General features: G+C 39.1%; 1 protein-coding gene across 1 annotated transcript in view; it reads right to left on the reverse strand.

The window, feature by feature from the left end:
• Nucleotides 1-341: 341 nt before the first annotated feature.
• Nucleotides 342-13,895, reverse strand: part of RANBP3L (RAN binding protein 3 like) — a 48,563-nt gene continuing 35,009 nt past the window's right edge. The window contains exons 14-15 of the mRNA XM_032206409.1: nt 9,182-9,371; nt 342-2,906 (exon numbers count right to left, since the gene is read on the reverse strand). Of these exons, the coding sequence (XP_032062300.1) occupies nt 2,863-2,906; nt 9,182-9,371 (234 nt within the window). The 3' untranslated portion in view covers nt 342-2,862. The remainder of the gene's footprint in view (nt 2,907-9,181; nt 9,372-13,895) is intronic.

Consider the following 13,895-nt stretch of genomic DNA (forward strand, 5'->3'; position numbering starts at 1 on the left):
CTGTTCAGAATCAGGAATGCCATGCTCAGCCCCACAAGCTTCACAGAAAATAAAACCAAGCTTACCCTGAGACTGTTTCCTGAAAGGATACCGCTATTTGAGTTGCGTCACCCCAAAACTGCCAATTTTCATGAAGAACTTAAATTGTTTTGGAGCTTTGTACCTCCTGGCAACTTTTTCCAAAACTCAGCTGGGCTCAAAGTAGGTCTGAGAGCCAGATGGGTAGGGCATACAGTTGTTTAAATCTTTCCTTAGGAAAACAGGCTAGAAATAGTGAGTAAGAACAGTCTGTAGGAAGCTCTGATTTGGACACACAATAAGACACCTCGTTACATGGAAGATAAAGCTGTAAGAAAATTGTTTATTATTTAGGCATAGAAATTGTTGCTCCAGCAGTCAAAAAGTGGCATACTTTACATTTCCAAAACCAAGATTATATATTACATATTAGCATACCTTCAGTCTTGGGAAACAATGGAACTTAGTGCAATGAGACAAAACAGAATAAATAATGGATTAGGATATAAAGAGTAAAAATTCATACCATAAATATGTCTGTACATATATTCGTCTTCTATTACCACAGTATCCAAACTCCTCACAATATTTAAATATCTCTTTTTCTCCTCAGCTTGTAGGAGATATAGCTTCATTTTTAAATGTGTGTGTGTGTGATCGTGTGTGTGTGTGCATTCTTGTGTATGTATAATAAGATCTTGAGAAAAGGCAGCTGAGAAGAGAGTTTATTTGTGACTGATTGTAAGCTTTGTTCCTTACACTGTGAGAGCAACTTACAAAGTTTTAAAATCCTTTGTCTGCAAAATTCTGTTGCACCTACTCTGGAACGCTACTTATTTCCCAATAATTTTATAGCAGTAGTAGAATTTAGATGTTGTGGGATATCATGGCGCTCTGGTGCCTACACTTGATTTCATGGAACACTTTGATTACCCAGGCAGATTTTGAAATCAATCGCTACTTTCAGTGCACAACCAGCTGAACTCCAGGACAAAGTTCTCACCGTGACCTGTTGCTAAATACATGGAACTGCTGTTTTTAACAACTGCTGGTTTTTATAACATGGAGCTTAGCTCCTGCGAATGAGTTGCAGCAATGAAATATGAAGGTCAGTGATGGAAATATTGTTATGGTCAGCAGTGAGTCTGATAGAAAGGGACACACTGTACAGCTAGTCATGGAAAAAACATTTTTGTTATCAGCAAACTGAAGAGTTGAAGAGTTCCAGTGCTTCACTATTTGAGACAAATGTTCTGTAGTGAAGGGCTTTCCTTTTTCTGAAGGCAAAAGTCCAGTCCCACTCAAGCTTTCTGTCATCCAGATGTCAGACAAGTGCTAATTTTGGCCAGCTATTTAAGATTCAGCGTAATCCAGATGCTAGTTCAGCTTCATCTAGAAGCTGATCTTGACATGGCAATGAGAATTCAGGAAGCTGGAATTCTTCCAACTTCATACTTGTATGTTCAGATTGCAAGACTAAATTAAAACTTGAGTCTTCAGGTATGATGCAGCTTTTAAGGCTGAGAAATCATTACAGCTTTCTTAATTAAAAGGACTTCAGATATTTCAGAACTTTTTTTTTAAGCTCTAAGAATGACCAGGAAATAATATTAGTTAACCAACAAGATACAAGGCAGCGTTGCAGCAGAATTATTACAGACACCTTCTTTATCTGTTGACAGAAAGAATAGAAAGCACATGGCGTTAAATGGTGCCTGCACTGTCATAGGCTTACAAAGGATCTGGAAAGTCTTAATTCACAGGTGGCTTTACAGAGAATTGATTTTTCTAATTCTTCTTGAGACTGATTGGGTAGTGAGCAGCAGTTTGTGGAATCACTTTTACAGAGTGATTGGGTCTTTGGCACTGTTTGGATTATTGCACATAATTTGACTGTGTAAAATATTCATCTCAGTACAAGAAGCTGTTTAGGGATATCTGCAGCTAATAATAAAGCATAAATAATCTTAGATATGCATATAAAAGATTTTATGCAGATCTCTAGTTATACTGTCCAGGCATTTATTTGTGTATATCAAATGGACTGTTAACAGTGCTTGTTCTGAGCAAGCAAAAAGGTGTTCGTAAGTGCAAACAGATACACTTATAGATTTAAAGCTCACATGCCCCCGGGAACTTGTGTTTACTGTTCTTCGTGTTCAGTCCTCCTGGTGCTCTTGGGTGTAAAAGCAGATATTGGTTCTTTGTCCTTTAGCAAAATTCTATAACCAGTCTACAACTCCACATATTTAAAACAAACAAAAAAAACCACTTGCTTAGTTATGAATTTTGATTTCTATTGGCCTTTGTCATGCTGAACTGCCAGTCATAATTCTGCTTGAATGTAATTACAAACGAGATGCTGAATATTACCAGATAATTTTAAATAAATGTTTTCAGTGATGCCCAATTTAAAGTCTTCAAAATGTATCTTTTAAATAAAAGACAAAAAAAAATCTTTCAGGTATTTTATTATTTAATGGTTATATGTTTTTATCCATCAATATGATGAATAAAAATTGATTCCCTATAAAATTCCTTATTTTAATAATGAATCTAAGTATATTTAATTATAAAATCTGAAGCCTTTTTAACAATTCTTGAATACTGGATGCCATCATGTCATTCTTATCTCAGTGCAAAGCAGGCTGACTGGAATCCTCAAAAGTGCCTCTCAAGTTCTTTCCCAATTTATTGAACTTAAGCTGTCTCTAAAATTAAACTGTGCTTAAAAATTACAAAGCAAAATTCATCTGATTTCATTCCTCCGCATTCTGATGAGACATCTTAGGCATTTAGGGAAGATCAGTTCCCAGTGGTGCTGTTGTTGCTGTGTGGTAGATCTCATGAGCAGACTACGGGCTGCCTGCGGTTCCATCTAGAGTGATCTGAAATAGAATTTTTAATAACCTTGCTTATTTGAGTGTAATCGCATTTTGAAACAAACTGGTGTTTCATAATACCAAAGCAGTAGGTTAAAGTTTGGATACAATCAGTTCCTGGTTTAGGTAAATATCTAACAAGATAACACAGTATTATTCACAAATATTTGAGCATGTGAATAGTGAATGAATCCTGTGACTCCCCATGCCAATAAAGATGAGCACATGAGCACTAAAGATTCAGGTGTTTTGATAGGACAGTGAATCTGGGATGCAAAACAACTTGCCCTGTAAGGGGAATACTGTCTTAAGTAATTTGATGTTTTTAACACTTTGTAATAGGTGCTCAGTAAACTGAAAACTCTGGCATATCTTCAAGTAACTCACTGGTCATGATAAAGTACCCAAGGGTGTCTGTGGTGGGTAATTTACATTATCCACCTATCTGTGGGGACTATCACTAATCTGCAAAAAGTCTTCATAGCTGATGTCAGATGCATACAACTATCTTACTATGTTTACAAATTGCTTTCATCTGGCCACCTCTAAACAATTACTAAAAGTTTTAAACTTCTTAGAGGTGATCTGAAAGGCCTTCCATTTGTCAGAAACATTACATTTGATTTCTTCTTCCCTTTTCCTGATATGTCATCATTTAAAGTCAATCAGAGAGTTGCCTCTTCCACTATTTTTTAGGTGTTACTGATATCCACTTCAAAGAATAAAGAAACTTGAACTCCAAAAAATAAGTTAAGAATTAACTTCTCCTCTGCTTTTTTTAATCACTATCTATTGTGTGTGTGTGTGTGTTAGATTAATGATTTGGAATCTTAACTTTAGCACAAGGTAAGAATTCAAATTGACAAAAAATATCAAACGGAGGTAGGTTTTTCAGGAGTTCCTATGATGGTGCTGAACAGTAGCTTCTTTAGAAAGTATTTTAATTTTTGTTGTTGTTGTTGTTTTTAATAAAAAAGCTCTGTTAACAGTTTTAATCTTTATAAACACCAGGAGATGCCAGAGTCATAGTGAGGCTGATATAAGAGGTATGTGTATAGTAGACTAGAAAACTTCTATATAAGAAAACAAAGGTTGCACTTCTGTGACATGATACTGTTCTGCGCTCAACACCACTAGTCTTCAAAATCCATACAATTCTTGCTGGATCCACACAGGACACACTATGTCTCCACACACTTTGGCTTTCTCCCAAGGTTATGTACAGGTAGACTTCTTGGGACCTACCTAGTTGTAGACACCAGCATCTTTGAATTCCATCTAAGAAACTCTAAAAGAAAATTCTATGCCAGGAAAGAGAAGACAACTCAATAAAGAGAGAGGATCCCACAATCAGAATGAACTTAGGAGAAATTTTAAGTGAGTTAATGGTTAAGGTACAGTGTAAGACCCAACTCATAGAGCATTTCTGTGCCTAGTGATAACTCTCATCCTTATCCCTCACATACGCTTTTCCAGCCTCTCTGTTTTCCCTCAGGGATGCAAATCCTCATAAATTAATTCCTGCAACATCATAAAAGAGAAGAGGATAGAAGTGCTATCCCATGTATAGCCCCACGTTGTACTACTACTACTGACATTTTGTACACTTCTGTGAAAGAAACTCATTACACCTCCCAAAGAATAACAGTTCTTTCTAAATCCTAATACAGTTACAACACTTAAAGGGCCTTCCCCTGTTTCTGATGACCATGATGGAATCAGCACCTGTTTATAAATGTAACCAAAGTGCGTCTTTCTGGAGCAAGGATGGAATCTCCTTGACAGCGATGAAGAAAACACAGAAAAAACTCTTAGAAGTATCAGAAGCAAGAAGTAATATTTTCAAAGACATTTTAGTGACTATGGGGTCTAAGTAATGACTTCAGATCACCTGCTACCAATGGCAGGCTGAGAAGTTGTGGTTCTAAATAACAGATGCATGTGCTGGCTGGCTGACTTGGTGAGCCTGACATTGGTACCTTGTTAGTGCCCAGTGGAAAGAGGTAGGCACCCTGCAAAAGATATGGTGCCTAAGTTAGAGAATCATCTATCCAGTAACTATGTGGGGCATTTATGCATATCAGCAGAGTGACTCAGTATTCCCACGTGCTGAAACTGTAACAGCCTGTAGTCAATGGGCTTAGAAAACAGCTGTCATAAGACTGTATCTGCACAGATACCTGACACAGGTCTGCCAGCACACAGAAAAATCCCAAACAGGTGTTTGAGATCTATTAGCGAAGACAGAGGAGGAATTGGCAACAGTCTGCACATTCACTCACTCATTGCAGAACAGCTACTGGGTGCTAGGTCCTCCATATCCACAGGGCTCATGTTGTTGCCTACAAGGAGACCATTCTCCTTGAATAGCCTCACTAGGCTATTTTGTATGCATGGTTAAGTGGCATTCCCCATTCTATTTGCTGAGGATTCTCCAAACAGCAAATAATGTAAAGTTGCAAATCCCAGGAGAAGAAAAAAAAAAAAAAAAAAAAAAAAAAAAGGATAGTTATGCAATCACGCAATAGCATTTCCCTCATAACAGAGTACTCTAGTTCCAATTATTCATGGCTTCTCATACCAGTATTTTGCATCATTTTATCTGTTAAATTATTTGGTGAGATTTTGAGATTTCTTTTTTTTTTCATATGTATAATGAAGAATTCTGCTGAGCTTTCTTCAGCTAGTTATTACAAAGATAGCTTGATGCAAATATAGTGACAATATTTAGTGGAGAAATAAATTTGCAGTGAAAGAAATGAAAAAAGAGATTTGCTTGACTTTGGTCAGCCTAGAAATTTGCTGTCTAGTCTAAATTCATCTCCTCAACTCATTTTGTAGTTAGTGTGAAAAGATAAATACTTCCCAGAGAGTGATTGATCCCAACCACTCTAAAAATCCATTTAAAGATAGATGAATTTTCTGTTTCTCTCCTTTTAGATTTAAAAAGCAATTTGCTGGTGAAAGTATCCAAGCTGTGACTAGTGAAATACAAGCTGATAAAAATACTAGGTAAATAAACTTATTATTTATGGAGCTTATGAGAACAATATCCCTACTTGAAAGTAAGGCAATTCAATTAAGAATTTTGAATATATTGGAATAGATGTCAATAGTGAATCTGTAAAATGGTAGAAATACTTTTCCTACAATACAGTGTCCTTGTACAGCATTAATGTCCTGTGAATAGTATAGTGAAGAATTCCATATGTAAAAAAATACATATAGAACCATTTTCATGTTCACAAGTGCTTCACTTACATATACCATGCCTGTTTTTTCTTCAGTCTTTTTCACTAAAGATAGTTTTGATCTATTTTTTCATGTCTTCCATAGTGTCAAGAAACATATGGCATAATCTGGGAAACTACTTCCATTTAACAAGAAGGAAATTGTTTATGTTAAGGAAAAGGGAGAACCGTTGTTACTTCCTCAGACAAAACAGGTAGAATACAATGAAATGAAGTCCAGGTGTACTTTCTACCCTTATTTCTTCTAATGAAACAGTCATTGAGAATTTATGTTTCTTAACCTTTATAGCAGTCTAAAGGAGAGGCAATCTCTGAAAATGAAAATAAGGAGACATTTGCATGCATATACTACAATGAAAATGAAAGCATGCAGGATCATAATCAAATGTTATTAAATACGCAGGATCTGATCTGTTGCATCCAAATTCATGTTTCTATGCTGGTATTTAAAACTGACCATGCCCTGCTCAAAAAGCCATGATGTGTATTTTTTTCCTCTTTTGGATATGGGAGTTCCAGGGACAGGTGTGTGTAAGATCTGAATGTCTGCATGTAAAGTGTGACCAGTAACTGAAATTTATGCAAAATTAAAACCTCATGGCTCTGAAAATAATAGAAGAGATAAGGAGAAGAGAATGACAGAAGTCATGCAGAAGGTACTTGAAATTGATTGTTAGAACTGCTGTGAGTAATTGTTTGGACATACATCAAAGATAAAAGCTTAAACTAAAGGGTTTGACACTCATGAGCACCTGACACTCATATCTCAGAATCTGTTTGCTGGCTGCCATCTGAATATTTGTATCAAAAGTCTCTGCAAGTCAAAATAAATATTTAACTTGTAAATCTGTGCTCCTAAACTGCTTTGATATTCCCTTTCACCTCTTTTTTTTTTTTTCCCTAAAAGAACAAAGAGTTCTTATCAGAGTAATTCTGGAAAGGAATTAAGTTCCATCCAGAGTTTTCAAGTTACCAGACTCTTTGTAAAGTCAATAGAGACTATTTAGGAATAACTGAGGGAATATTTGATTATCTGGGAGCAATCCAGGGAGTTCTCAAAGCCAACAATTTTACATTTCCTAAAAAGAATGAAGGTATTTGTGAGAAAGTGTTGTGTAAGAGAATCATGCTTTGTTTAGATCACTGAATACTGCTGAAATGTAGTTAAATAACAATTGACCATGGGAACAAGCACTGTAAACTGCATTTGCCAAAAGGGAAAAAAGGCTTATTTGTTTCCTTAAGCAAATGGTCACTCATAGCTGTTACTTGTGCATGATTTGATTTTTGTTGAATAGTTTTAAACGGAGTAGTTTATAATATAAGGACAGTATGTTACTTAGTTAAAGAGGAAAACTAATGATATGAGCAACAACTCAAATATGCCTGCTGTAGTCCTATGAGAAAACAACACAATTGGTAGCTTGTGCATCAATAGCAGTTTGGCACAAGTGAGTGAATTTGCCACAGAAATTTGTTTTGTGTTCTGCTCAGATAGAAGAACTTCTAAGTCTGAGAGCTGTTTCTGCCTTGCTTTCTGCAAATGCAACCCCAGCCTTGCAGTGGGCTTATGTCCTGTTTTAACTGCACTCTTCACTTTGAAAAGCCTACATTCTTCTTATGTTGAAAAAAGCTGCCAAAACTGGTATGTAAATCTTGACGCACAAGTTTCACAGACAAGTAGTTGTTACAAGCAATTAATAAGTTCCTCAGAATCTCTAGTCATTTACACTGAAATGTACTGAAAAAGCCTTTAGATAAAGCTTGACAATATTAAAATTTCTTAACTCTCAACCTCTTATCAAAAGAGTATTCCACTGCTATAAAGCAAAGTAGATACTGGCAGATGGTCACTGGTGGTGTTCGCCAGAGCTCAATTCTAGGGCCAGTCCTGCTCCATATTTTTATCAATGATCTGGATGAAGAAGTGGAATGCATCAACAGCAAGTTTGCCAGTGATACTAAACTGGGAGGTGCTGCTGACTTCCCAGAGGGACAAGAGGCCTTGCAGAGGGATCTAGATAGATTTTGGGTGATAATTAATGGCATGAAGTTCAACAAAGGAAAACGCTGAGTTCTGCACCTGGGACAGAGCAATGGGACACAGGTACAGCCTGAGACACAAGTGGCTGGGGAGCAGCTCAGCAGGACGGGATCTGGGGGTGCTGCTCCACAGCAGGCTCAACGTGAGCCAGCAGCATGCCCGGGCAGCCAAGAGGGCAAAGAGCATTTTGGGGTGCATTTAACACCGCATGGCCAGCCAGCAAAAAGACGTGATTCTCCCACTATACTTAGCATTGGTACGGCCTCACCTTGAATATCAGGTGCCGTTCTGGGCTCCACAATATAAAGAGGATGTTAAGGTACTTGAAAGTGTTCAGAGGAGGACAACAAGGCTGGTATCAGGGCTGGAAGACATGTCCTGTGAGGAGAGTCTAAAGACACTTGGGTTGTCCAGTCTGGAGAAAAGAAGGCTCTGAGGTGGCCTTATTGCTGTCCACAGCTTCCTGATCAGGGGAAGTGAAGAGGGAGGTGCCAGTCTCTGCTCCCTGGGAACTGATCACAGGATGTGTGGGAATGGCACAAAGCTCCACCAGAGGAAGTTCGCACTGAACATTAGGAACAATTCCTTTGCCACGAGGGTGGCCAACCACTGGAAGGGGCTTCCTAGAGAGGTGGTTGATGCCCCATGCCTGTCAGTGTTCAAGTGATGTTTAGACAATGCCCACTATAACATGCTTTAACTTTTGTTTAGCTCTGAAGTGGTCAAGCAGTTGGGCTCAATGATCTCCACAGGTCCCTTCCAACTGAATTATTTTATTCTATTTATACTTGATCTAGCAAAACCTAGTATTGTAACAGCAATAAGCTACAAAGAATTACCCTCATCTACCTGGAAAGGGGTATTTATAACGGAAACTTTGATGAAAGCTATATTCAGAAAAAAAAGTACAATTTTATTACTTAAAATTAAAAAAAATAATAAAAAAAATGAAGAATTACAACATTCCCAGGAAAAATTCTACTTACCAGATCCACTGCTGCTCACTTGAGTTATTTTTTCATCATCTTCATCACTGTCACAGTTTAATGGCTGAAAAGCTATTTCTGACTCTATGTCTATTTGGTTAGCTTCTGGTTCTTGCTCAGCAAAGCTTCGCAATGCCACAAGGCGGTGATGTATTGCTGCATACAGATATCCGGCATCTTTTGAGCTTGCCTGCAGAAAACAAAATTCATACGGTCAACACTAACTAAGAAGAAACCGTATTTTTTACAGAAAAGAAGAGAAATTTTCAGAAGTAGTAAAAGATCTTTATTTTTTTCCTTTTTAATCAAAATCATGTAAGATTCACAGTAATTAATTTCAGAAAATAACTTTAAATACAAATAAGGTCATATTTCTCTAAGTAGTCAGAGTTTTATAATATGGAGTTGTTGACCATTTTATCTATAATCACAAGAAACTTAAAAATGATCCCCCACAAAGAATGGTTCAGTTGGTACCAAATGTTTGATATTCCAAACAATTCCTGAATATAGTTCTAGAAGTAACAGAGCACTGAAATATTAATACATGTATTTGCATTTTGGTTTACAGAATAAATAAGACTTTTAAAACCTAAATATAAAAAAAAATATTCCTGATTATATAATTTAAAGACACCATGAACTGTGCTCCTACTGTTGAACAGAAGTTGTGCATCATCAAGAAGGGTATTGAGAACTAGACACAGCAACATGTCCTGAGTACTGTATTTTGTTACAGTCACCACAATTCAAGGGTATAGTAGAATTAAAGAAGGTACAGAGAAGGACACCAAAAATGATCAAGGGAGTGGTCCACTTGAAGAGCTGAAACTCTTCAGTCTAAAGAGAAATATGAGAGGAAATATAACTAAAGTTTAAAAAATTATAAATTTTTTTATAAAAATTATAAAAACAGGTACAGCTGTTCATCAGTTTACACAATAAATACACCATGGTACACTTAACGAAAGCAGTAGGACATCAGTATAAAACATAAAAGCAGGTGCTTATTTTCAGAGTAATGACATTCTAAAATTTACTACCTCAGGGAACAGTGGGGGCAGACAGTATGAACTGAAAACAGCCCAAAAATACAGTACTAAAAGATTAAAAAAACGAATGAGAAAAAACATGGGACAGCCATTTCATAAATAGATACCAAAGGAAAGATGTAGGCATGCATGCTCTCACACGTAACATTACAATTTTGGATGCTGGGGGACTATGAGGTAAACAGACTACATAAAATGGCTTTGCTCCCCAAAAGCACTGCATTTTGGTACTGTCAGAAGTACCAGTAGATTCCCTTATGCATTCTTGTAAAGCAAATAATCTACCAGAGGGTAAGTGAATGCACGTTGTCTTTTGTAGCCCAAATTTCCACTGCTGTGCATCATGTGGAGTAATTTCTATCTGTATCACTTCACAATAGGAAGAAATATGTTTCATTTGTATTGGAATGACAACTTTCAATGGGCACAGGTAGAAAAGCTATGCAAATTGTGAAGCAGCAGCTGATCAGGGTCTCTGCGCTACCCAGACTTGCAGCAGAGAACAGTTTTCTCCATGCAGCGAGGCAAAGAAGAAACCAGTTCAGAATTGTTCAGGTTTCCCAACATCAAATGACATTCCCAATGGCCAAACCTGAGCTCTCAAGACAACATGGCTTTTTAGGAAATGCAGGGTCATAAATACAAAAAGGCAGCTTTTTCATTCTGACCGTTTCTATCTATAGCTTTCAAATTATTCATTCAAAAGTCAGAGTTCCTCTGTCACTTTAACCTAAGGTAAACTCAAGCTTCTGCTAACTGGGATGGACTTGCCTCCAAATCTACTCTGACTCATTTCTGTGACCACCATTGTGCCAGTACTGCAATTCGAATGAATAAAATAAAGCTAAAAAACTAACAAGCAAATAACAACAACATCAAAAAAAAAGATTAGTTCTCTGATCTACCATACTTAGGAGGATTTAAGCATGACTTCCCCTTGGTGAATCCATTCTGACTACTCATGATCACCTTCTTGTCCTCTGCAAGCTTGGAGATAACCTCCAGGATGAGCTGCTCCTTTCCAGGGATGGAGGTGAGGCTGACTGGCCTGTTGTTGCCTGGGTCCTCCTTCTTGCCCTTCTTGAAGACTGGTGTGACATTCGCTTTCTTCCAGTCCTCAGGCACCTCTCCCGTTCTCTACATTCTTTCAAAGATGACAGAGAGTGGCAATAACATCAGCCAGCACCCTCAGCACCTGCTGTGGGTGCATTCCATCAGGGACAATGGATTTGTGGATGTCAGGTTTGCTTAACTGATCTCTGACCTTATCCTCTTCGACCAAGGGAAAGTCCTCCTTTCTCTAGACTTCCTCTCTTGTCTCCAGGGTTTGAGATTCCTGAGGGCCGAACTTAGCAGTAAAGACTGAAGCAAAAAAGGCATTCAGCAACTCTGCCTTCTCTGTATCCTTTGTCACCTGGGCACCTGCCCCATTCAACAGTGGGCCAACATCTTCCCATCTTCTTTTTTTCTACTGATGCACTTGAAGAAGCCCTTCTTGTCGTCCTTGACATTCCTTGCCAGATTTAATTCCAATTGGGCCTTGGCCTTCCTTATCACATTCCTGCATACTCTGATAGAGTCCCTATATTCCTCCCAAGTGGCATGTCCCTTTTCCCACATGCTGTAAACTTCCTTCTTCTGTTTGAGCTTTGCTAGGCTCTCCCTGCTCCTCCATGCAGGTCTCCTGCCTCCTTTGCTTGCCTTCTTGCTTGTAGGAACGCATTAATCTTGAGCCTGGAGGAGGTGATGCTTGAATACTGACCAGCTGTCTTGGACCCCCCTTCATCTCAGGGCCCTAACCCATGGGATTGTTCCAAGTAGATCCCTGAAGAGGCCAAAGTTTGCTCCCCTGAAGTCCAGGGTCTTAATCCTACTTTTTGCCCTGCTTCCTCCTTACAAGATCCTGAACTGCACCATATCATGGTCACTGCAGCCAAGGCTGCCCCTGACCCTCACATCTCCAACTAGTCCTTTCTCATTCGTCAGTACAAGGTCCAGCAGCACACCTCTCCTTGTTGCCTTCTCCACCACCTGTGTCAAAAAGTTGTCATCAGTGCACTCCAGAAACCTCCTAGGCTGTTTGTGCCTAGCTGTGTGGCCTACCCAACAGATAATCAGGGTAGTTGAAGTCCCCCATGAGAACCAGGGCTTGTGACTGAGAGGCTGCTTGGAGGTGTCTGAAAAAGGCTTAATCTACCTGATCAGGTGGACAAACACCCATAACAGTATCAGCCACGGTAGCCTGCCCTTTAGTCCTTACTCATAAGCTCTCAGCCTGCTCTACATCCACCCCCAGGCAGAGCTCCACACATTCCAGTTGCTCTCTCACATATAAAGAGCAATGCCACCACCTTGCCTTTCTGGCCAGTCATTTCTAAAAACCACATAGCCTTCCATGACAGCATTCCAGTCATGTGAGCTATTCCACCATGTCTCCATGACTGCAGTGAGATCACAGCCTTGTGACTCCATACAGATCTCCAGTTCTTCCTGTTTGTTTCCCATACTACACACATTAGTATACAAGCACTTCAGGGAGCTAAAATACTAGTTTCTCACGCTGCACATGTTTGCACAGAAACATCTCAGATGTCCTTCATTCAACTCATCCCCTTGTGGAGCAGACAGAAGGGCCTCACTAGCATGTAGTTCCTCAAATACCGGCGTGCAGTCCTGTAGCTTATCACTGGTGGGTCTGGTTTTGTCCCTTTCCTTCTTAAAACCTAGTTTAAAGTCCTATAAATCAATCTTGCTAACTCCTGGGCAAAAATCTTTTCCCCCCTCAGAGAAAGGTGTTCAACATCAGGATTCAGTAGGCCTGGTGTCACGTAGACCTTCCCATGATCAAGAAACCTGAAACTGAACCCCATTTAGTAGAACCATGTGAGTCTGTCAGCCAACTGTTCTCCCATCACATTATGTATTTGTCCAGCTGTATGCCAGACATTTTGTCCAGAAGGATATTGTCAGAAAGAGTATTGAAAGCTTTGCTGAAATCCAAAAAGATTACATCAACTGGCTTCCCTTGGTCAAGTGGGCGGGTGACCTCATCATAAAAGGAAATTAAGTTCATAAGACAGGACTTTCCCCTTGTGAACCCATGTTGGCTGTGACCAATGTCTGCATTGTCTTTTGCATGTTTTTCAATAATTCTCAGAATAACCTTCTCCGTAATTTTTGTACTGCAGCGAGACTGACAGGACCAATAATTACCAGGGTCTTCTTTCTTGCCCTTCTTGAAAAGTGGGACAACCTTTGCCAGGTTCCAGTCAACTGGGACCTCTGCAGGTTCCTAGGACCACTGACAAATAATTGAGAGATGTCTTGCAAGGATATCAGCCAGCTCTCTGAGTACCCTGGAATGAATCCCATTGGGTCCCAGAGGCTTATATGCATCCAGTTAGAGCAATAAAGAGCCTGACTCTGTCTGCTTTGCATCCTCCCTTCAGGTATTTATAGACATTGATAAGATCCTCTCCCAAACCTCCCCTTCTCCAAGCCGAACAGCCCCAGCTCTCTCAGCCTTTCTTCACAGGAGAGGTGCTCCAGTTCCTCATCATCCTGGTGGTCCTCCATTGGACTCTTACTAATATGCCCATGTCTCTCTTGTACCAGAGGGCCCATAAGTGGACACAGTACACCAAGATGTGGCCTCACCAGTG

The sequence above is a fragment of the Aythya fuligula genome, chromosome Z (assembly GCF_009819795.1).
Source record: "Aythya fuligula isolate bAytFul2 chromosome Z, bAytFul2.pri, whole genome shotgun sequence".
NCBI lineage: Eukaryota > Metazoa > Chordata > Aves > Anseriformes > Anatidae > Aythya > Aythya fuligula.